General features: G+C 42.6%; 1 protein-coding gene across 2 annotated transcripts in view; it reads left to right on the top strand.

Annotated features, from left to right (window-relative positions):
• The first annotated feature begins 7,998 nt into the window (after positions 1–7,998).
• The window catches only part of adcy2b (adenylate cyclase 2b (brain)), a 44,850-nt gene continuing 27,237 nt past the window's right edge, over positions 7,999–25,611 (top strand). The window contains exons 1-4 of one of the 2 annotated variants that reach the window (XM_029513932.1): positions 7,999–8,965; positions 18,285–18,482; positions 23,131–23,292; positions 24,185–24,334. In XM_029513932.1, the coding sequence (XP_029369792.1) occupies positions 8,702–8,965; positions 18,285–18,482; positions 23,131–23,292; positions 24,185–24,334 (774 nt within the window). In that variant the 5' untranslated portion in view covers positions 7,999–8,701. The remainder of the gene's footprint in view (positions 8,966–18,284; positions 18,483–23,130; positions 23,293–24,184; positions 24,335–25,611) is intronic. The other variant, XM_029513931.1, reaches the window with a different exon arrangement.

Below are 25,611 nucleotides of genomic sequence, written 5' to 3'. Positions count from 1 at the left end.
TTGTTTGTTTTTTTTTTTGTAAATATATTTTTTTCTATTTTATTTTTTAATAAACATTTTAAAACTGCCAATCAACATGTGGGTTGTTTTTTTTTGTTGTTGTTGTTTTTTGTTTTTTTGTTGTTTTTTTTTTTATATTGATAATGAGATAATCTGGATACTTGGTGGCATTACACCCAGCTGGGAAGACAACGTTGACATATTGTCTTGTCACGTTATCACAGCAAAGCGTGACAGAGTGTGTGGGTCAAAATGATACACTTAGAACACCTAGAAGGAATAAAGCTTTTCAGCAGATGTGTAGGAACATTACTGTCAATTTATTACCGTGTTTCTGGACATGGGACAAATCAAAGTCCATACCCAATATCCTGTTAACTCTAGTAGGTAGTGCTCCTACACAGTTATTGGCTGGCTGCTTATTTTTGTTGTTTTTCAGGAGGCTGGTGGGCGATGGTGGATTCATTGGAGGTCTACTGTAAGCAGCAAAGAAAAGTGAGGGGAGCCCAACCTGTCAAACAGCTGAGTCTTGTGATAATTCGCTATGACCTTGTCAGTGCGTCAATACATTTCAACACAGAAATTCGAGCTATTGTTCACATCAAACTGTATTTACATATGATCTTTAGCTTAATATCTCTTTAATTATTCCTGTGCGCTATTTGCTGTGTTAATCTTTGCAGTTGTGACAGCTTTCTAAAACAACATGTGCTTCTTCTCCGAAACACTAGATGGTGCACCTGTACTTCCTGTTGGTGCTGAATTAGAGGCACTCAAACAATAGATTGCCTCACATTGCTGAACTCTGGATCACTTCAGTATGCTTAAACCCCGAAACCAAATATAGAGGCGTTAACTCCCATTGCAAGACTTTGTCCACAAGCTTCACATTCAGTCATATGAGGCCTTCAGTGGCTGTCAGATGTTTGGCATGCATGTGGTTTTGTCCAGGATTAGGTGTGCTGTCTGTGCTGGCAGTGGCACGTCTCGTGATAGGACAGAATCAGTCAAGCTGACACTGAGGCGTTGTCAGGACTGTGCTTATTTACCCCCCCCCCCCCCCCCCCCACCAGATATGACTTCTGCGCATCAATAGAGCTTAATTATGCATGAAACCTCAAGCATTTAGGTGAAAGGGGGCAAACTGTAAGAGCATTTGATTTGTAAAAGAGCAACCTGTTCAAAGGTGAGAAGTGGATTGCTCTTAGCTGCAGAGACAAAGCTGACAGAAGATGGGGAGAGGCCATTCGAAAGTTTCTAATAGCAGTCTTAGGGAAAGTCAACAAGGAAAGTGTTTATCTTTGCGATGCTGCAGACATATTGAAACCATCTCCTCAGCTTGAAAGGTGCTGCATTTTCACAAAAAACAAACAGGAAACTGTCCACAATAACTGAGCTGGGGAGGACTCTGTCCAACAAACAGATTGCTTGCTTTGCTATGTCTGGCACAACCTGATGAACCAGGCCAGCAGCTCTTCCTCAGCCAGTACCAAATTAAAATGGCTTTTGTTGGGAACAGCTTTATGCGCGGCTGCATTGACAGTCTTTGCAAAGTCAGTGATTAGCTGCATTCTCGCTTGGTTAGATTCCTCTCTGGAAGACAGAGTGGGCTGATCAAAGGCAGATGAAATATAACGTCTCTGACCACAGTGCACTGCTTGAAATGTGACTTCCTGGTCGTTGCAAACACAATATTTTTGGCAAGAATATGTGCTAAATTTATTGGTTTGTGCTTGTAGCATCGTGGCAGCTAACATTTAAAATAAATCTCTTCACAGTTTGCCCATGTTTACAGTATTCAAAGCTGACATTATTTATGAAGTGTGTGCAGATATATCGAGAGGATAAATAAGTGCTATTTTTTTCTCAAGATATTCATTATACTCTTGTTTCTTTATAACGCGATGAAACAGCAGTATAGCTTTAAACTTTAAATTCAGTAAATTTGAAGTTTCAAGGCAGAAAGTTTGTCTGTTGTGTTCCATAATGTTGCAGGGCTCCAGTGTTTATCCAGAGAGTCTTCGAACTCATCGATCATTCACTTCTCCAGATTGTCTCCTGCAGCAAACAGACAAACGGCATTTTAACAAGCCTCAGAAGATTCCCCCAAACCTCAGCAATCAAAGGTAATTAAAAAGCCTGATTGGTTTAGCATTTTGCCAATTCTCAGATACGTTGTGCATCTTTCAAATAAAGTGTCATTGTCAAGGGATCGAATGTGAAGCAGGCTGAGTGCACATTGTGGATTAAATTACTACATTTGATTGAGAAAAGCACTGCACGTTGTCCTTAATGAAGCCCACGGTGTTGGTCTTAAGTGAGGAATCAAGAGCTGACTGTGTGTGGGTGGTATCTCACCCTCCCTTCTTCTATCTATATCTCTCTCTTTCCCACCTTCCCACCTTGATTGCAACTTATCTAGGTCATTTTGGCATGTTTAATCACCATTGGATTGAGTGAGAGACCCAGTTAGGTGATGGAGCCCACTTTCATCTCATCAAGGTGGAAAATGCGCTTGATTTCTGTAATTATCACTGCTCGTGCACCAGCTACATCTGGGATCGTGTCCAATTTTTTATCAATAATTCAGCATTCGCAGCATTTTTTTTTTTTTTTCAGCCCTTTTCCTTTTAGCCGTCACATCATTGGGTTTAGAAGATCAGATTCTGTTTTGACCATTTTGTGTTTAAGGCCCCGCAGGGAAGCCACCAAACAGGGTTGATCTTCATCACTGCATTCATCATTTCACATATGAGTGACAGCGGCTGTGCGACACCAGGCAGACACAAACAGAACCGTCTACATGGTGATCTCCAACAACTCTGGTTGGTATGTTTATGCTGCTCGTAGTTCACATCGACGCGCACAGGGGGATTGTGCTAGATTCTGATTGTAATTCTCTGTTCTTCTTAAGCTCATGTTGCTCAAAAAAATATTGAACACAGAAGAAATATCATGGAACACACATTAAAACTGCATGATAACATGTTCACATAAGCAATATAGCTAAACACACAACGGGTCTTTATCTCAGCCACAAAGCCTTCATGTTGGTCTGATGTATCTGTTCCTGTGCACCTTATGCTCGGATGGTTTCCCTCCAGTTCCCAATATGCAAACACAACAATATGTCAATGTAGTAAAGTGTTACTAACTTCAAGAAGAGTATAACCAGCAGACCACATGCATCAAAAGCAGATCCCGTGTCACTCTGTTGTTAGTTTCAACAAACTAAATGAACAGAGACATTTGGTAACATGACAACAGGATATAAATTCATCACCACCATTGATCTATTTATGAGGTCTTTGTTCAAAGTTGAGGCAACTTTTTTTTTTTTTTTTTTTTTTTTTTTTTATGTTTGCATACACCTTCATGACTCACATGCCACCTAAATAATTAAGTGCTTTAGTTTTACTCTTGTTCAGTTTTTTTATTTTGAACCCAACCATTCATCCATGAACCATGAATATTTTGAATGCCATGTCTTCAAACATCCATTGTTCATTTTTGAATGAAGAATAACTCACATACGTATGATTTCAGTAATGGCTGACGTCATCGACTAATTCTCACCTTCCCTTCAACAGCTTCAGCTCCAGTCAACCTTGTTTCAAACCACATCAGGCAGCAGCTATTTTCAACAACAGCGAAAAAATAAACAACAAAAGATTAAATAAAATAAAAATGTTGTACCTGCCTAGCACCAAATAGTGGACAAATTAGTCGTGCTAAATAGCGCTTGTAGCAGCTGAAAGGCCAAATCATTCCCCTGGGGAGATGGTGGAAACCAAAATAAAAGTAAAAAGAAAAAAGTAAACAGACTCAATCTCAAATGAACGCGAACATTGCTTCATTTGCGCTGCTGGATATGTAACAAGGCTTATAGACTGTAAGCTAACATATTTAAAAAAAAGTTGATGAAGTTGCACAGGCTCACATTTATGCAACCTCTCCATGTAAAGATATTTATGAAACACTATTGCCATACAAGAAGTATGCGCAAGTTTTTAACAATATCTTTCACAAAGCTGGGCATAAATCAAAGTGTGATCTTAAAGGTTGTAAATGTAGCAGTAGGAAAGCAGAAATGGTCGTCCATTGAGCAAATTCTTTACTCTAAACATCTTACTCTTAATTTCTCAGGCAGATCAGGACATAAGCCGTTTGTTCAACTGCCCAAAAAATTAATACACATATTGGAATAGAATAGATACGCTAAAAGCCTTTGAGATTGGGAGTGTAACTATTTTCCTGTCATTCGTTTTGGTCAACCAGACTGACCCTGGAAAAGCTTTAAGGCGGTGAAGAGGTAAGAAAACTATGACAGATGAAAATAGTTCCACCACTTGTTGTACAATTTTGACCCTAATGTTGGTAACTACCACATTATAAAGGGTCACTTCTATATGATCATCTCTTTCCATCATCTCAAAATTTCCCAGAGGACATGAAAGCATCCTCTGTCTTCTCCCCATCTGCTTGCGTTGCCGCTTCTTCTATCATGACACGGTGCCTCTTTCTGTAAGTGGGAGGGTGTTGATGCAGAATTAGTGCGTTAAGGCCACTCTCCCTCAATGTGCTCTCATTCTGTCACTGCCTTTAGCACTGTGTGGGTGTGGGTGTGTGTGGGTGGGTGTGCGCCTATGGAGTGGGTAGCAGGTGGTCAGCACAGCCACACCTTTTGCTAATGTGATGGAGTATAAGAGCTTATACCGAATAGTCCATTTACAGCAAAACGAAAACACAAGTTCTGATGAAAGAGATGTGGCTTGACGACAAAATTAAAAACAGGCATTTAAGAACACTGTTGCTGTCTGTGTCTTGCAGACACTTACTCATAACCATCACATCAGCGTGTGTGTGTGTGTGTGTGTGTGTTTATGTATTTGCCTTAATTTGTGGGGATATTCCTTCCCTCCTCCTCCTCTTCCTGGTCACAGTCTAAATTGCACTTCACAGATTGGCTCCACAGAGGAGTTTGTGTGTGTGTGTGTGTGTGTGTGTGCGCGCGCGCCTATGCATGCATGTGTTTGTCCGTAATAGTATCAAGGAGTGGGATTCCCCTTATTTGAGTGTCATAACTAAAGTGCTCATAAAAACAACATTTCTCTGAGTCAACGAAGTACAACTTGAATAAGCTCACAGTTCAAGCTGTCTAACACTTGCACAATTACACACTCGCACTCCTAAACACTGCTAAACTGTCATGAGGTCGTATGTGTGCCTGCTCAGTTCATTAATGTTGTCTTTGTTGTTTCAAGGCAGACCTAATTAGATTACATTACACATGCTTATTCAAGGCAACCAAGCAGGAAGCATATGATAGATTGTAATATGGTAACACAACGCGCACACACAATAAAACAGACATAGATACCAAACACTGCAGATTAGGGCCCCATCACATGTTTCCCAATTGCCTCTGTCACCACCAGAAGGGAGATGGGATGTGACAACGAAACTCATTTTCATGGGGGCAAAAACGCTGCTCAGAGGACACAGGACTCACAGAGTGAGCAACACCGAAAGACTGTAAATACATCACACGTGGTGTCGCACAGTTATCAGCATGCAGAGAGAAATCTGGGTTATTAAAGTGCGTGAATCCCAGCATCAGTCACCCCCCTCCTATCTTACTGCCGTCACTCCAGTTACTAAAATAAATATTTAGCTTTTCTGGGCTTCTACAGCAGCATCCTGCTTTACATTCAGGAGGTCACTCATCCACGTGTGTCGATCAACAGCTTGAGCAGCAGGCTTTAATGAACCCAAACGAGCCAAATCTGTGCCTATTTCTGAGACTGGAGAAAGGTGTTGTTGAACTGGACTGAAATGAAAACCTTCGACTTAAATTGCCTTCTGTTGTCTATTTCAGCTGGAGGAAACACTGTGGTAAAGACTTTCACGTAGAATAATGATATACTCCTAATACACACCAGTGCAAGGTTTACTATTATTACTTTGTCATTCCTCAGAATTGTTGGCATTGCTGTAGATGTTGTAAATTGTAATTAGGTAATAAGTAATGACTTATTACTGACGGATCTGCAGGGGTTTCCTTTTTGTAATGTGACAAAAAGAGAAAAACGTCTTTGAAGTTATCAAACTGTTATAGAATGAGCTGAATATTTAGAAAATGTGTACTATTTTGTGTTTGATTATACTGTCATGGTCTGCAGAGCTTCCCCAGCTCTTATGTCGGACTTGATTAGTAATTGGTTGGTTACTCTAGCGCTGATGTGCAGCAGGACACGATGATGCGGGTGTCATGATTATCGTCATTACAGCCATTACTTTAGCTGATTGGACCGTGATTTTCTATGAATTTGTCACCTTGTCCAATTTTCCTCGGTGATTGATTTTTGGGCTCTACACTGTGTCTCAAAATTGCTTTAAAATGTTCTCCCTTGATTTTTCTTACTCTCCAGTGACAAAAATATTGAATGGCCAAAACTGCTTTGTACCTGAACCAAATCTCAATATTCTCCACAAACTAATAAGAGGCTATGAATCCTGAGGGAGTCCATCTCTCAATCTGGTTTTTTACGACCGGTCCATAAATGAGAGCTGGAATACAATGAGAGCCTGATTTTGTCGTGGTCTACCCTTCAGACCATAAATGTACCATTTCATGAATGTTCATGCTCCATCATGTGAGCAATCAGTGCAAAGGGGCTTTCTAAACATAGTTGTGTTGCCATTCTTGCAGAAATGACCACAACAACCAGACCACTGACGACCGTCTAAATGGTGGATTGCTGTGAAATCTTTGGTCCCTGGAAGTTGAAGGGTAATTACTTTGTTGATCTCCTGACTTTTATTCTACTGCCACCATGAGGATGACATTTTTTGTGCCTCATCAACCATCCCCTGGATTGTGATGAAATTTGCTCCGGGTGCTCAGTGCACCCGGGGGAAGAATCCTAATAGTGCTGTGTTTGACTTTGCATGCTTTTAAGTTTCTATGCCTCTGCAGTGCAGATGACTGTGGTTGAAGACGATATATTTTCAAGCCTCTGTTTGTCTGTCCACGTTTCGTGAAGGCAACATTTTGACAGAATTCCTTAAAAATCTTCGCTGCAAATGTTTTTTTTTTTTTCCCCTGAGTACAGCTTCACAGAACCTCTTATGTGGTTCTACAGTTTGCACAATTTGTTGCCAGTTTGTCCACAGGGTGGGTGTGTAATTCACTGGGGATGGCATGTTTGTTCCTCTGCTTATGGCTGCATGTAAATTTTGACGCTGTTGGACAGACGCACTTCCCTTTCATCAAGAATTTCAAAATTGTAAAGCCTTCGGTTTGTAAACGTGACCCAAGTTTTGTGCATTGTATTTATTATCATCCTCCGTGAACAGATTCTCCTCTCTCTCTCTCGAGTTAGTGTGCTAAAAGAGAAGCATGTGGATATGACAAAGTGGAGTGGCATGGCCATTTTCACACTTCACAGCCCATCACATGTGGCGTTGCAAGAGAGGGAGGCTTCTGTGAAATGAAAGCTGGGAGGAGGAGAGGAATATTGGGATTTCGTTTCATCAGATTTTACTCCCACCACACACACACACACACACACACACACACGCACGCCAACTTTCACTCATTACCAGCTCTCTCCCTCTCCTTTCCCCCTGTTTGAAGCACCAATCTCTCTTCCTCCCACACTCTCTCTGTCTCCTGAGGTTTTTTCCTTCCTGACTTTGTTCCTCCTTCCTTTCCCTTCCTGCCATTCTGCCATCTGTATGTTTTCTTACCCATCTTTTTTATCTCATCGCTGGCTGCTGGATGCCATTTTCTTCTCTTTCCCTCCGTGCTCTGCTGCTCTTTTTGTTTTAATACAGCTGCTAAAACCCATGTCACTCACTTGCTTTTTGCTCTGCTTTTCACACACACACACACACACACACACACACTTTTCTTCAACTTTACACTGTCCTCGAGTTCTCTCTTATGTAAATGTAAGTCTCTTCCTTTTTCTGCACCTTGCAAACACACACACACACACAGAGTCTTGAGTCATGTACCAGTTTCTTCACATTAGCTAATCGTGCACATCACCATTCACACGTTTCAACTCAGCACACACACACATACACTTTAACCCACTTGCTTTCCCAGCACACACACTGGTGCACACCCTCTCTCCTCTTGCTCTCTTTTCCTCCCTCCCGGCTATACACATTCTCTCGCTCCCCCTGCTCTCTCTCCCTGTCTCTCTCAGTCCTCATCTGCACCTCAGCAGAGTAACATGTTGCCTCATTGCAGACACAGCACTGACTGGTAAGCAGAGGCTGCCTGCTCTCTGTCGGACTAACCAATCATCAAGAGCCAACAAGAAAGAGAAACAAGAGAAGAAGTGAAGTCTCATCTCTCTCATTGGGGTTCGACAACACTCTGGGAGGCAGGAAGAGGAGGAGGAGGTAGAAGATCTGTTTTCACACAGTCCTCAGTCAATTTGTCACCTCAAACAAGAGGAGTGGCAGAGGATGCAAGAGAAAGTGGAGAAGCTGAAAAGTTGTCTCTCTTACAGTCAGCTGTTCATCCATTAGCTGGCAAAACTTTTTTAAAGGCAGGAAAGGAGGCGGTGGACTTTCCAGCGTGGGTGAGGCAAAAGGGGAGTGACAGAATCCCTCACCCTGGTCACTTCTCCACAGGGTGTTTAGGTCAGAAAGAGCAGGACCATCCTGCCAGAGGCAGCTACCCATGTGGCAGGAAGCTCTGTGGACCCACGGACGATACCTGCTGGAGAAGAGTGATGGAGGCGAGGTTGCTGAGGGGCCTGAGGGCCTTGGGGACGGGTGCCCGGGGTTCCAGGGGGAGGTGTGTGTGGAGGGCGAGAAGCCCCAGGACTGGCTGTATGAATCCTACTACAGAATGAGCCAGCAGCATCCGCTGATTGTGTTCCTGCTGCTTATTGTCATGGGAACCTGCCTCGCACTTCTGGCTGTTTTCTTCGCTTCAGGACTGGTGAGTGAGAATCTGTGTGTGTGCGGAGGTGAGAGGTGAAGTGCTAAGGAGAGTTTGTGATTTAATCCATCCAGAGAGATCACACATCAGTGTCAATAAACAGGATGTGTTACTGTCGTAAATTTAAGATCTAACAGCTTAATCTGCAATTCATCAACATTTTGTAGTCATCAGGAATGGAAAAATGAAAAGGACAAAATATTAGGAAATATGCTTGTTGTGTTTTATTTATATATGTATTTTTTGCATAGTGCTAGATGTGAAAATGTATGCCACTCACACAAATGAGATAAAAATGTATCAGGAATGAGCTGCTAGTTAGCATAATTAGCATTAATATTGAAAAATGGAGGGAAGGAGCAAATTTCTTTCTGTTGATATCCAAATCAGCTAGCCACAACCTCTAAAGCCAACTAATTAACATGTTACATCATGCTTATATAATTGGCACAAAAACCAAATCTGATCATGACATAGCTGTTTTATGGGGAGAATTATATACTGGGCTCTCCTGTCCAGAAGCAAATTAAATCATTTCTACTCTTGAACAAGATGATGTAGTTTGCTAAAGCATTTTAGGTTCTAGGAGGCAGATTTTGTAACCTTAACACAAAGTCTAGCTGTTCTTTCTTTTCAGCGTTGGTGCTAAACTAATAAGTTTCGTTTAGCAGAAAGTTAGCAGTAGCGTTGTTGTTATATGAGCTGTGACAAATTTATCACAGAGAAACACCCCAGAAATGAAGGCTAGGAATGAAATATTTCACGCTTAAAATTCCAAAAAGTTAAATCATTTAAATTTTTTCAAAAAATTGTTCCTCTTCATATCATGCTGTTGGTGCTTCCTGCAAATAACCAAGTGATAACCAGAGCTGGATTCATAGAAAAAGAGTTGGAAAAAAAAAAAAAAAAATTGTGAGCTCAGTTGTCATGCTAAAGGTCACAATATGTTTTCATGCGTGTTGAAGAGAGCTATATATTTTATTTTAGTGCCATAAAAAGTAGCTATAGGCTACATATACTATTTTCAATTGTCAGATAGTGGCTTGCTTGTTAGGATCACAGAAGTGTGTCAGAAAAAGAGGTTTGGTCTGAGAACAAGACTGAACGAGATGGGGAGATGGTGCCGAGGTGCATGTGTGTGATTATATGTGACATCACGAGGGGCTGTGAAGCGGCACTTTAAAATGCAGTGTCGTTTGCAGAGCTAGTCAATAGCAGGATGAAAGTTTAGTTTGTGGCTGTGTGGGCGTTGGCGCTTTTGTCAAGAGAAAAGTGTTGTTTTGGCCACAAACACAAGCAATTGTTTTTTCAAGTGCAGCTTTTCTGTTTTTATGAAATAGGAGCACAAAAGGAAGCCCACTCATTGCTGTGGTTGTTGTTGTTTCAAAATGATTGTTTTGCTGCTGTATGTCTGTTCAGGGCAAGCTGTGTGCTCATCTTTGTGTGTGTCTGTGTGCTTCAAATGCTCACACAGTATCACCTCAACGCCGTCACTGAAGTGCTGTAAAATAAAACTGAACTCCATAACATGGTCATTCCTTGGAGGACCACCTCCTAAATCAATCTCTGTAGTTCTATTTCAAAAATCAATAGGTTGTATTGCTGGGTCCAGTCGATGAGATTCTCCATGTTCTCCTCTTTTTCTGAGGTTGCAAACTTAAATTACAGGTTAAATTGCAATCTTCCCTCATTATTTCCCAATACTCTCAGTATCCATCCATCCAGCACAACCCCCCCCCCCCCCCCCCCCCCAAAACACATATCATTAACCAACAGAGTACCCTGTCTATAGTTATGTGGTGGTTGTTCAGTGAGGGTTGTATACTATTAGTACCGGACGTAGAAGAATGGCAGGAATAAATAGAGGGTGGGTTTTGAGCAGGGGGCAGGGCGGCAGGGCGGCAGAGGGAGGGGAGGATGTTGTTGTACGTGTTCTGGCTTTATCAGCGCGCCGACAGAAACCCAACTAAAGCAGCACTAATGTTCCTAAAATGACTGCACACTTTAATCTTTCCCTACAGACCAGCGCTGGAGGGGGATAGAGTGGTGGTTTTAGGACAAAGAACCTCCACCCATATTGTACCAAGTGTTTGTGTATGCGTCTGGGTATGTGGGTATGTACATGTGTGTGCTTGCCATGAGTGATCGCATTTGTGTGTTGTTTGGATGTGTTTATCTGAGGAAGTCTCTCATTTCCCTCACTGGCTTGTCTGCATTTTTTTTTTTTTTCAAGAGACAATCATCCATCTTGTTCTTTCTTGTTGCCTTGAAGTTGTATCGATTGGAATGTGTGTAGGTATGACTAAGTGTGTGCATTTGCGTGCCTAAGCATGTGAGAGTCCATACAGACCCAGTCATTACATGGCATTGTGTTAACCAAATGACATCTAAAACACCATTTGACAGTTAAATAGAGATCAATGTTGCATCTGGTAATGGAACATTGGGAATCTATAAATTGTGAAAAAGCATTACACATTATTTTACTGACTTCAGCAATTGAATCGATCAGATTTTAGTTTATCATTGACCACAGTGTCGGTTTCATTTCGTGTTTCTGGTAGTTTGCAATTGTTAGCAACACACTTGAAGTCTTTCCGTTTGACATCATACGACATCACTGCCATCAGCATCAGCATGGCTGAGAGCTGGGTAGAGTCAGGGGAGAGACCACTGAATGAGGTGAACAAATAATGATCTACATTCATACAAGGAACATATTTAGTTTCCATGATTTAATTTAGATTGTAGGAATAGTTTTAATGTATTAAAGTAAATAACTTAACTTTTTGCTTCCAGATCTGCTCCCTAGGAGCTAATTTACTAAGGAAGCTAATGTAAAAGGGGAATATCATGTTAATGGCCAGCCTCCTCATTTTGTATTGCACTTCCATAACTTAGAGGGACTCACAAGAGACTCAAAGCAGCAACATTTCTGACTCTTAGTCTATCATGTAGGAGAGTACAACATGAAGCAACATTTTTTTGTTCACCCACATTCCATGCCTTAATGCTTGTTTGCGATTGGTACTTTGTCTGAATGTGTCTAACATTTGTTCATTTTTCAGATGCTTTTAACCAAAGTGAGTGTCACAGCTTTAGGCAGGACCCAAGAGCAGCGCAACAGCAGGAGCATAGATGTAAAAAGTCTTTATTCAAATCCTCACAGCAACTGAGTAACTATCCACAAGGATTTCCTCAATGTTCAGAGTTCAGTTAGTGTCTCTGCCAGGATGAGAACCCACTTCTCTCGAGTGACAGACAGTGACTCAGCCACCCTGCCCTGTGGCTGCGTGGTTAGCAGGAACAGAGCCTGCAAAGAGGTAGCAGGAAGTTCCTCCAAGGAGACCTGCAGCAACCATATCCAGGAGACACACAGGCAGAACTCTCTCCCGGGGCAGAAGGCAGCTCAGAGAGATGGAGGACAGGTCAGCCTTGGAGCTGGTGAGAGCAGTGAGAGGAGCAGCCACAGAGCTGTAGTTGCGAAGTTGGCGAATCCCAGGAAATGTCGCAACTGTTACGGGATTGAGGAGGTAACAGCTGAGACTTTGGATGGGTCCATCTGGATGTACGACAGAAATGACACAGACGGGATATGGAACTTGTACTTCTCTGCTCTGACATTCTGGGGTTTCAGAGGGAGGCGCTGGAGCACAGAACATGACGAACGTGTTCATCTCAGGTCTTGGAGAAGATGAGGATATTGTCAACAAAAACATAGATGTTGAGCAGTCCCAGAGGACATTGTTGATCATGGCTTGGAAGACATTGGCCAGCCCAAAATGCATCACCAGGCATCCATAGTGTCCAGATGTGTGTTGAAGGCCGTCTTCCATTCGTCCCCATCTCTAATGGGACCAGCTGGTAGGCATTGCGAAGGTGCAGCTTGGTAAAAATGGCAGCTCCCTGGAGCAGTTCGAAGACAGTAGAGATGAGAGGCAAGGAGTACCAGTTCTTGACTGTGATGTCTTTCAGAAGTCTCCTGCAGGTTAGGAAGAGGGGCGGACAATACCTGCTGCCAGGGTGTCACTGATATAGGTCTCCATGGCCTTCCTTTTCAGGGGCGGACAGGGAGTACAGGCAACCATTGGGTGGAGGAGTTCCAGGCAGGAGGTGAAAGGTGCAGTCATACTGCCGATGAGGGGGCAATGATGTGGCTTTGGCCTTGCTGAAGACTTGGCGGAGGTCATGGTATTCTATTATACCTCAGGGATGTCCAGAGAAAAGCTGGGAGGTGGTGATTGGAGTAGCAAGGAGGCTCGCTTCAGGGAGCGGAGATGACAGGAAGGACCCCACTCAGGGATGGACCCAGATGATGCTGGGGTTGCGCTGAGGTATCCCAGCATGATGGGCTGACGCGGGGAATTCAGGGTGTGGAACTTGATCACCTGTGGCAGAATTCCACCTGCAGTAGCTTTGGTGTGGAAGTCTATTGAATCCTCTGCCACAGTACAGTCCCCCTGCCTCAGCCCCAGGAGCTCCCGAGCAGTCTCTGGTCTGGGGGATCCCATGCCAAAAACTGTGTGTAGCTCCTCAGGAAACATGTGAAAAGAGGAGCATGCTGGAGACTGTCTGTGAGGTGGTTGATGGTAAAAGCTACCTTTGCCTGCTCAGAGACAAAGGTACAAGGCAAGCGAGGAACAGTTTGTTAGAAAGGGGCCACTAGTCTCTGGGTCGCCATCATGGCCTTGGCCTGGCTCTCACCCAGGTCTCTGGGGTGTTGCTGGACTGTGCTGCAGCGACTGACCAGGCGCAGTAGCCACAGAGGAAGAAATAAGGGCCGTTAGCTGCTGCATTTGATGAGTGAAGAGGAGCTTCAGCTGGGGAGACCAGGTGCAGGAGATTGTGAATGACGAGGCGCTCAGACAGGAGGTGAGTGAGTGTGACCATGAGGCCCATTGCTTACGATTCAATGCAGTCAAGTTTTTCTTCATTCAATAAGTGAAAGGATCAGGTGGACTGAAGTGCAAAGTAAGTGATAATTAGGCATATTACTATTATATTGTAGAGGTGTTTGGACAGGAGGGAGTCTCCCTTACTTCTTGAAGATAGAGACGGACGACGCTCTGATAGCATTCAGTCACGGCAGGGATGGTGATGCCCAACGATATTAGTTGGAAGAACATGGTGTAAGTCTGCATGATTTCATTTAAATGGACCTACAATTCACTTTTAAGGACAGCAGCCATGCCTTGAAACTGATTCGGGAAGCCATGTGTCGCGTTGTGCTCTACATCTCATTGTTGTCATTTTCTGTTTCTATCAACCGTTGTCCAGGTGAAGCCCAGAGATTTGGCCGCTCAGAAATCCATCCAATGGCAGAAACCCATGTCTTTCCAAAGGTCACAGCTAGTTAGTTTAAGATGAGAAATTCTTTCAGGCCGCAGAATATTCAATAAGAGCTTTGCCAACCAAACACCCTCTATATTGGCACATAGATGTGTTTTCAAATCTGATGCCACTGTTGGCACAATGATTTGTACTTCTAAAAATGCTTCCACAGCTCCAAAACAAATGTGATGTGCCAAAGGTTATATTTGGGTTTATGCCCAAAAATAATTTGATTTGAGTTAAGAAAACATCATGGTTTGATTTCAAATGCATTTTTTTTTTTTTATGATAGGGTTGTTGTTCAGGTTAAAATGAAAGTCTCTTTGTTAAGTGGACATTTGTCCGCATGGTTATGATAACAGTCAGGATGGCTGTAATAAGGACTAAGATCAGGGAAGGACGCTTCAAAATAATGAAGTGAATGTCTGCTGGAAATGCGCTGCAAAGTGTGGTCACCTGTGCCAAAGTCAGATTTGGCTTTCCTTGAAGTTCTAATTATTCATAGTTCAACCACTTTCTTTTTTATAACTTTTTATAACACCACATCTCATTGCCTATGCTTCACATGTGTGCCATTTATTGTTTGGCTGATGAGAACGTCTCAATTGTGCGGCTGCATCTCAAACTAGTTTGATGCCCTTAGTGGTGCTGTCTTATTGCTGCACCCTTTGGCATCCTTTTTTGTGTGATTGTGAAGCAGCTAAACCTTTCTTCGCCCTGTGCTGAGAAAGTCATCCCTGGGGCTGTGTGGTAAATGGATCTATGATTTCACAGTTGATGGAATAAAATTTGTAATGATCGTAATCCATGACAGAGTAAATTCTTGTATTTTAACATTTTATATAGCTCAACACAACAGTTACCACTGATGTAATATGTGTAGGACAGACATTGGGAATAGTGTAAAGTTTTTCTTTTCTTGACAATAGGTCTTCTATGAACGTGAATAGGACTCAAATAAAATACCTATTTGCTAGTATCAGTACTCTCTATCATAGCCTTTTGGTTCACGCATGTGACTGCTCTGCAGCCCTTGACCTGCTTTAGCAATGTCTTTCAATGTTCATCCACATTGCAAATGGAACACTCAAGGAAAGGCTTATTGATTATTGATGATTTTCATAACCTGCCTGATGGCAGATTGAGAAAAAATCTGCCATCAGGAAGGATAAATATCCAACAGGCACCGTAGCATGGGAGGTACACACACGCCCACTGTCAAGATTTCGACACATGCTCCTCCTTGTGCCACCTCTCTTCCTCCCTCCTCACTGTCTGACATAATGTATCTGATGTGTTTGTGTCATTTTGCTGCTGAGTAATTACATTACTGCTTCTCTCTCTGTCTCGTTCCGGCTGCTGTGTCTCCATGTTCTCCCTTTTCCTCCTAGTATAATAGCTGGATAAGCCAGACTGGGTTTAAAAAAAAAAAAAAAAAAAAAGGGAAATAATTGTTCTGGGTGACAAAGCAGTCCATAATGGCAGGCAGACACGGCGCCCTCCCACTGTGCTGCGTTGAGGGAAATGGCCTTAAATGGTTCCATAGAGGTTTTAGCAGGATTATATGGCTGACAAATTTGTGGATGCCTTTTCTTTTGTTTGTTCTTTGAGCTCCGTTTGCTCTACTCTTTGTCTACATGTTTGTGTGTGCGCATCCAGTTTGTGCAAAATGCATTTTGACACCAAAGGATGGGCCTATGTCGCTGAGGTACCTCGCTGGTATTTATGTGAGTTTGCAGCCTTGCTTCCACCTTCATTGGCATTCTACCTGTGCCATAGGCTTACTGTAAAGTTGGCCTCCAGCAGCCAGGTCCCATGGGATCCCGTCACCGGCCCCTCATACTACCCCTGCTACATCACACCGCTACATTAATACTTAGCAGCTCGCTCTTTTCCTGCACCTGCTCTGGTCAAACAGCTTCTGTTTTTTCAACAAGCAGCTCTAGTCAATAATCTGTAAAATCAACCACAAATTCAAGGGTGAGCCCACATTATCTTTTATTTTTGTTGCTCGAGTGAATTGCATGTTAAGGGAGTCAAACACATTTCTATGCCCACGCTGATGTTCATTTTACTGTAAAATTAGTGGCATCTAATTCTACGACAGCTTACTAATTTAACATTTGCAGCTGCCGGATCTGTCAGCGCAGTCATGACTTTGGAGTTACTTAAAATGGTAAACGTGGGCGTTGGGTATGGGATCAAGTCTGTGAGCGTGTGCTGCATGTGCGTGGAAGCAGTGTGTTCACAGTTACTTTGAGTGAATGTTGGTGATTTTGCACTCTGTTTCATAATTTAACACAGGCTGAAGAGGGAAAAAGGCTAGGAGCGTACTTTATTCGTTCCCTGGCTGAATTAGAGTTTGAAAGTGTGTTAATTTTATTTAATTTTATTTTTTTTTTTTCCAAAAACAAAAGAGGTGCTTCTGACAGGGAATGTAAAATTTGAAATACGTTCAGCCCACACGCACACACACAGATTATGGGCAGGTCAAGAAGATTCCGCAAAACAGGGCAGAAAGGTGATGCAATCATTTATCAAGATTTAAGTCAACAGGTAATGGAGCAAACTTTGGTTAATCATTTTCCAGTCTCTCTTTATTGAGAGTCTTTTCCAAACGTCTAGCCTCTGTGAGAGTGATGGAAATACACTTTCAGCTGTCATCGTCTCGTATATGAAACTTTCTTTGAGCATATTCCAAAAAAAAAAAAAAAAAAATATGGCTCGGCTGTGTGCTGTACAAAATTTCACCAAACAATAACCAATGTCATCTCAAGGGACAATGATAGCAAACTGATGTGTCATGTCAGAACACCATCTGAGCTGTTTGGGACAGACAGTTTTGTCCAGTGTGTGTCCTCGTGGAGTGTAAACAAGACTCTGGAGTTACATTTGGAAGAGGCTCTTTGTTGGAGAGCATGAGATGGGTTAGGGATGTGTGTGTACGTGGTGATAGCCCCTAAATGCTGACTCTGACAGTGTGCGTGCAGAAGTGATGCTGTAGCACATTCTCAGGGATCAGACGGTCTGTCTGCTGATCTGTGTGTCGTCTGATCATCTGTTTGTGTGCGCGTGTGTGTTGTGTCTCCGTCCGCCCTGAACTAATGATGTCATTGGGATACAAAGGTAGAGAGTTCTCTGGAAGTATGCACATATTTTATCATTTTAACCACAAATTTTAGTTTTCAGGCCAAAGAATCTTTTCTAGAATGTAGCACATCAGCCATTACTCTCCAGTAGTGACCCAGCTGAAGATGTTGTGCTGCTCAGAGGATCTATTCCATCCTGTTGTCTTGTAAATATGATGATGGTCAAAGATCTGTGGAATAATTACCACGTCTTGCTCCCAGCAAGAGCCCAAGTCTGGCAACAGAGAAAACATACCAATAGCTCTGACACTCTCTAGGAGGCCTTTCTCTGGTCCCGGAAGTCTCACTAGGACATTAAAGAGGTGTGAAATACACCAAAGGATTCTTTTCTTATTCGTATGAAACACCTCATACGGCATTCATATCTTCCCTCCTTGACTTGTTGACTTTGATATGTCCTCCAGGAAGCAGACTGGACATTCTCTCCATGCCTAGCATGGACACTACATTAGCATTGCTGAAAATGAAGACTTCTGTTTTGTTTTAAAGCTTAACATATACTGTCCTCTCTCCCTCCGTCCTGTCTGACAGTGGTTATCCATGTTTTCTAGCATTGGACTCCCTGAAAGCAGTAAGGCAGAGGCAAAGCATGGCAGCCACAGCAGCCAGTTTATAGTATAGTATAGCATTCTGGGCTGTGATTGGTCATTAAAGGGCAGAGACAGCAGATTAATGGAGCACATTATAAACTGTGCAGGAGAAGCAAACTAATGTCTTTTTGGAATATTAAGCCTTCAAATATATAATTAATGCAATTAATACAAATAGACATGTACTAAAAAAGCCCTTTCACCTGCAGTTGTGTAAATCAATGATATCCCCCCACCCTCTCTCTCCAGAAAACAGAGGATCACCTGACGTTCCTGATCACGGTGCCGGCCGCTCTTTTCCTCTTCCTGTCCATCTTCATCCTGGTCTGCATTGAGTCGGTCTTCAAGCGGATGCTCCGCCTCTTCTCTCTCCTTATATGGGCCTGTCTGGTCACCATGGGTTACCTGTTCATGTTTTCAGGAGGAGTGCTCAGTCCGTGGGACCAGGTAGATAAATATGTGTGTTTGATACTGCATATCTACCAATACACAGACAGCAGGCTATCCCACTCTGAGTACTGCACTTCAGACATGCATGTGTGATGTCGCTTATACTTATTTGCAGTCTTAAATTCCTCAGCAACACATGCAGTTAATGTATTTATTGCCACTTGAAATTCTATCTTTGGAATCAGCAGCTTCCTGATTTCAGACTGTGGTTTATAATAGCCAGTTCCTTATTTGTAACTGGCAACCGTCAGTCTTGTTGACTTATCTGATTATTGCCAGCTGATATCATCAGCGATAGCTCCTTAGTTATTTTCGCTAGGGAAATATTTATATAATATTTTGTTAAGTGAAAAATGTGTTAAGCTGCTAAGCTTTCATTCTTGGACAAGCAAACACAGGTTATATATGAAGAGAAAAACTCACCAAATACAGCAACCTTCAGTCACAAGTTTTAACGTATTAACGAAGGGATGACCGACACACACTATGACAGCCCTGCGCAGTAATTTAGGAAAAATTCATAAGTGCTGTTCAGCCAGTGAATTTTCTGACAGAACATTGATCCGTTCACAGCGTATCACTGCATTGTGTTTTTATTTGTGCATCTATTTTCCTGCATCATTCTGCAACATGTTGCCTAAGCTGCCTGTGACAGCAGCCAACTCTGAGTCTGTTTCATAACAGGTAGTGAACTGTTTCTACATCAACACATCAGATCAGCTCCAGAATTTCTTTAGAGATAAAGCCCTCTGAAGGTATGGTCTGGGCGAGTATGTCAAATGGGATAAAAAGGAATGTTAGATTTAAATTCATCATACAACATCCTCTCTCCCAGTATGTACATAGAATATATACGTATATCTATGTCTGAGGACGGAAACAAAGTGCAAAAATATCAGTACATTTGAAGGAAATAAACTCAGTCTACACGTCAACAGAAGAAGGAGATAACCAAATGAAAACATGTAAGTGAGCTGGAGCCCTCGAGTGCCTTGATTTTCACACCTGAAGATATCTGTCTTGCACCACTGGAACACAGCCACAGGGAATTCAATCTGTTGACACTCAAACTGTATTTAGTTCAGGGACAGAGCAGCTCAAGTAGGATGTTTTAAGATTTTAAAACCAAACTGTGAGTGTGTGTGAGCTGACCACAATTTAATCCCCATCATTATATTTCTGTCATTAGTTTCATGTTGACAATTACAAATTGGCATCTTCAGTTTCTCTTTCAATTACATGAAAAAAAAAAACAAAAAAACGCCAGTCTCTTCTTACATAAAGTAGCAGTGGTACTACTGCTCCCTGCACTCTGCTTCAACATGCATAGAAATCCAAAGTATGTCAGGCCTGTTCAGCCTAGTAATAGCTGTTGAGCTGTTGAGCTCATTTTTCAGCGGGAGGGGCTCAGTGAAGGTTCAAGTGAGCGTAAGAGATGTGGCATGACCCACGACGTACAGCGAAGAGACATGAGAGATGGTCATGGACAGCTTGAAACACAACAAGATATTCCAACTTTTCTTCAAACAGCAAAAAGTAACAGTTACCTCCTCCGTGCATGAATACATGACCAAGAATAGGAAGACCTGATAATTAATATCTGTCCTGTCGGCCAATGTATGCACAATAAAGCGTGTTCATATGATTGTACACAGGTGTATCTATGGAAGTTTAGCAAGCAGCTTTAGGGGTATGTGTGTGTGTTTGCATGCAAGCAGGCACGATTGTACAATTAATTCCACATGTGACAAGTGTTAATGAGCGCTGATGAGAGCTTGAGGTGAGCAGACCAGCAGGCAGACACATTAGTTTTCAGTGCCAGACTCCTTCTCTCCCTCTTTGTCTCAGGAATCCTATTTTCTCATGCTATCGCCCTGTCTCCCCTTATTCATCACATCCAATTTTTCTCTCCCTTCTCTTCACCACCTGCCTCCTCCTCTCCCGTTAGGGCTCCCTCCCATCTCCCTCCCCCTGCCCTCTACATCCCACACCATGCCCGAATTTCCTCTCTCCCCTCCTTGCTCTCCTTCGCTCCCTCCATGCCTCCTCTGGGATGGAGATATTTTTATCATCAGCCACCTGTGACAGCATAATCAGTCTGCATTATTAATCACTCTGCTCTGCTTTCATGCCTCTCCCACTTATACCCCCATCTATCTATCTATCTGTCTATCTATCTGTTTATCTGTCTATCTGTCTGTATGTCTATCTATCTGTCTGTCTGTCTGTCTGTCTATCTGTCTATCTGTCTATCTATCTGTTTATCTGTCTGTCTGTCTGTCCGTCTATCTGTCTGTATGTCTATCTGTCTGTCTGTCTGTCTGTCTGTCTGTCTATCTGTCTGTATGTCTATCTATCTGTCTATCTGTCTGTCTGTCTGTCTGTTGTATTCTATATGAAGACTGAATTGCATGAAAAGATCTTGTCAGGAAGCAGAAATCCAACAAAAAGAGAACAGCTGAAATTGCTGCCCGTTCTCAGTGGGTTGGATTGATTGTGATTACTGAGAGAACAGCATGTCTGATGGAGCACACAGAGCTAATAACAGTGAAGGCCTAGAGAGAAAGAGTAACTGGTGCTCCGCTCTGTCGTTCACTTCCAACCCCTGCACTAACGCCGCAGACATGTTGGCCAGCTCACATGCACGCACAAATATTTTGTGGACATACAGTCCAAACCACCATCTGGCTGCATTATCCCATTAGTCTGGTCTTTATTCAATTTCTGGTGTCTCATGAATGGCCGCAACTTTTTCCACAAGGCAGATAGAACACGGCCACTGCACCTGGTACCCGCTGAATCAGGACAGTCTCACTGACCTGTGCCTGAGTCATAGACTAGGTATTGATGGATGCAGCCTCCACGACATCAGCTGCAAGTTTCTGAAGACTTCAGAGGGCCATCTTGACGATGCCTGACTCTGCTGAACTCTCACACGATCCAAAAATGGCATTTTAACATCGGGACTGGGTCACTTTTGGAGCCAAACTCAAGTGCTCATACAAAAAAACCTGGGGTTTTAGGCACTTGAGTGGTAGCTTCATTTTTCAGGATGCTGAGAGAGTGTGTGCTGCTTTTGTGTGACACATAGGAGGTTTGCGGTGTGTTCTGGACAAAAGAGAAAGAAAAAGAAAGTCACTGAAGAGGTGAAAGTGGGATGATGGCTGCAGCTCCCATCTTGAGAGTGTATTAGGATTCAGGCCGGAGTGCTGTGGAAATGCAGTGTGTTTGGTTGCCCCTGCGTCACAGACTGGAGCAGGTGACGCACCTGAAATTGTACTGCCATTCTTGATTCCTTTTACAGAACACTCCCTTTGCCCTCTGTCCTCCGTTTCTTTTTAGAGGTGAGAATTCCGGGCTGGGAGTTAGAGGGGATGGAAAAATATTCAGGACGGAATGCTACGTCTTCTCCGACATCAGCATCCTTCGCAGTGTTGGTTCCCTTAGCAACAAAAAGCCCAAGCCTTCGAAAACACGTCTCTCTCTGTTCTTTCTGTTCAGGTCTTCTCTTAGAGGGAATTCAGTCATCCAAACAATCACTTACATCCAATGTTCTAGTTGTGTTGTTGCTTGATAAAACATCAGTTAGTCATAGAAGGAAGGAATAATATCCTTGCTTCAGTAACTCGTCACTGCAAATAATGATTATAATGTTGATGTAATAAACAGTGTGAGTAGCATGTGGAGTGAAGAATGAAAAATTTAGACCTGCTTTCGATCCGATAGCAGCAAAATATATATGTTGGTTTGTTTTCAGGGGGAAAAACTGTCTGTCTCAGTTGATTCCTGTATACAGACAAACACTTTCAACCTGATAGACACAGGACATAAACAGACAGACAAGCAGGAAGGTCAGAGGCCCTCTGGTGTATCAGCCGTGACCTGTTCACAGTGGTCCCACCAAGGCCACCATAACAGGATGGGGTGGACTGACAGCAGAGGGGAAGCTGGAGATTAATGAACAAGGTATCAGTGGACAACACAGGAGGAAATGTACATCTATACATGCATGCAACGTACAAAAACACACTCATGGGCAGAGCGGAAGGCTTTGATGTAAAACAGGAAAGAGAAGAAACTCATCTCAGTAAATGTGCAGGAAACTCCATTTTCTTAAAGTTACTACCCATTAAGTAAAGCTCCGTTTTTTATAATGCTCTGATGTGTCATGTTTTGGTCTTAAAAACAGTTTATCACATGATTTATGTTTGCTTTTTTTTTATATATCCAACTAAGTGAGCAGCCCACTCATCTTTGATACTTTACCACAGGATCAGCAGTTTATGGTTAGATCGTTTGGTGAGTAAGAGTGGGCAGCTCTCGGCTCCGGGCTCGCTGTGTGCTGTATTTAGACAAAAAGCAGACAAAGAGGGAAGACGCAGAATAAAAATTTCTGGTGGTATTCATTTGTGGGCATTTAAATGATCTGTGTTTTGGCACTGCTGTGGCCATTCCTAGAATCACTGCAGCACTCGTATAACGATTAGTAGGACTATATAAATTGTGACTGCTATAAATAATTTATTCTTTTCACGACAGATTGTCAGAAAATTTTGAAAAACATCCAGCACTGTGTGGATCTGGTTGATTTTTGGACCAACACCCTTCTTCTACCTGCTAACATCATCCTGTTTCCCTTTCCCAGGTGTCCTTCTTCCTGTTTATCGTGTTTGTCGTTTACACCATGCTGCCTTTCTCCATGAGAGGGGCCATTATCGCCAGCGCCATCACCTGCTTTTCGCACACCGTCACCCTCAGCATCTGTCTGGTTAACGTCGTCTCAGAGCCCGAGCTTCTGGTCTGGCAGGTAAACACAGATGACTGTCCAAGCTGTTGAACCCTCACGCACGCACTTGAACGTGCATGGAAGTGGAGAAAGACACATTTTACATAATATCCTGGTTTTGATGCGCATCTACAATGAGCTTCCTTATTTAGAGTGGCTCACTGGACTTTGCAGCAGTTTATGCAGTTTAAGATTAAATTTGTAAGCTTGTTCCACGCATGATTATAAATGATGAGGTACAGCATTTTAATAAGGTTCGGACTATAAACGGTGAGGCCCTCCTGTATCAGCACGACTTAGCACATTGAAGAAAGCCTCCAGAGAAAAATAAATGGCTGTGTAATGTGCTAAGGGAACAGCTCTTCAAATACTAACTCTCAATAAACTGACCCTTGATACGGCCATAAGGAAAGCCATGAAACAGAGTGCCATCGCTTCTGAGAAGCACTGAACCATGACATGAGAATAGTATAATCAAAAATGCAGAGCTGGATATGAGTAAAAGTATCATGTGTATGTCTGAGGACAACACACACCAACACAAGCACAGACGCACAACAATCAAACACTCTCATCGCAGTGTAGTTTCTTCTCTCCCTGTCTCTCCCACTTACACAGTGGAAAAGCACACCACCAATAAAACATGCTCTAAGACACTTATTGTCCTTGGATACACACCAAGAACAAACCATTGATATGCAAGTCCAGTTTTAAGAGCTTGAGGTTGACGCAGTGGTGGAAAGGCACAGCCAACGTGTGTGCTCCAGCAAGATTTTATGACGGCGCAATAGAAGCTTAAGTGGAAGACGTTAGATAATGGCAAAATTGAATGTACACACACTTCCTGTCATTTTTTTAAATGCCTTGGCCTTTAAGTGTCTGTGTATGCGCACGTTTGTGTTCCGGATGGCAGATCTTGGCCAACGTGATCATCTTCACCTGTGGTAACCTGGCCGGGGCGTACCACAAGCACCTGATGGACCTGGCTCTCAAACAGACCTACCAAGACACCTGCAACTGCATCAAGTCGCCCATTAAACTGGAGTTTGAGAAACACCAACAGGTACATGTTTATACTCACAGAGGAGAACTACGGTTTGTGTCAGGTCTAACTCGGGTCAGGACGCTTCGTCTTCTCAACCTTTTCTCTAGAATGAAGGACATACAGTTCTGATATCTTGATATCTTAGTTGCAACTATGAGGCGTTAATTCATTAGTATTACTGTATTATCAATACAGCTATGCAGTTTTTTGTTTTTTTTTACCTCACAAGTTTTGGATCGATTTCTATTAAATTGTGTGCATATATTTATACATCACATATGGTGAAAACCTGTAATGAAGTTGCTCTTCGAACAAAGGGCTTTTCATTTTTGGTATTAGAGCAACACAGACTTGATCAGAGCCCACATGAACTTACTGTTTTGTTGCCAAAAATGTCACTTTTCAGTTTTGTCAGGGTCGTCGAGTTGCTAAGTCGATCCCATCTGTAGGCATTATGTGGTGACATTTGCTTGACATTAGTCTTCCTAAACAGCCAGGGAAATGACATTAATAACTGGTGGTCCACACAGTGAGGATTTTTTTTTTTTTCTGAATTGTAAAATGTGTATTTCCTTATTAATGGTTAATTGCATACAACTCATCATTGGTTAACTATCGCAAAATGCATGTTTTTATAGAATAATTATAGCTAACCTGTGTTAGACCAAAAAAACCCAAAATCTTAAACATTTTCAGTACTGTACCTGAAGTGCACGTTATGCGTGTCATTCACCGCGGAAATACGTCTTGATTTCATCTTTTTCATTCACTTTTTGTAGTGATTGTTGTAAACTTTGTGTTTGGTGTTTAAGTTTGTGAACACATTTTTATACGCATGTTTACTGGCATCTGTTTCTTCACGTGTCTGAATGCATGTGTAACTAAACATCACCAAATTCTTTCAGTGGGTGAATACAGATCTCTTCAGTTCATTAATCAAACACATGATTAAGAAAGCTACATCTCTTCAGGCTATTACACAGCCCTCTGCACGCTCTCAGTGGAGTGCTCATATTGCTTCGGTGCTGAATAGGTAAATAGGTGCTGGTGGTGTGGGTTTCTATTTTTAGTGTAGACGCCCCCCCCCCCCACCCCCCCTCGCCTCCCTTACCCCTCTCTCTACTTAATTTGCTGCTGTGTTTTAGGAAATGAGCCCGTGATGTGTGAACAATGTAATGACCCTCTCCACTGAGAGCCGCATTTATGAGTCACACCCCCTCAGGCAGCTATTCACTCTTGCTAACATGCACAGACTCCCACACTTTCCCCTCACAATCACACACACAAACACACAC

Source organism: Echeneis naucrates, chromosome 11, assembly GCF_900963305.1.
Source record: "Echeneis naucrates chromosome 11, fEcheNa1.1, whole genome shotgun sequence".
Classification (NCBI taxonomy): Eukaryota; Metazoa; Chordata; class Actinopteri; order Carangiformes; family Echeneidae; genus Echeneis; species Echeneis naucrates.
Note: the sequence above shows the minus strand (reverse complement) of the source record. Positions and strands in the feature narration are given on the sequence as shown.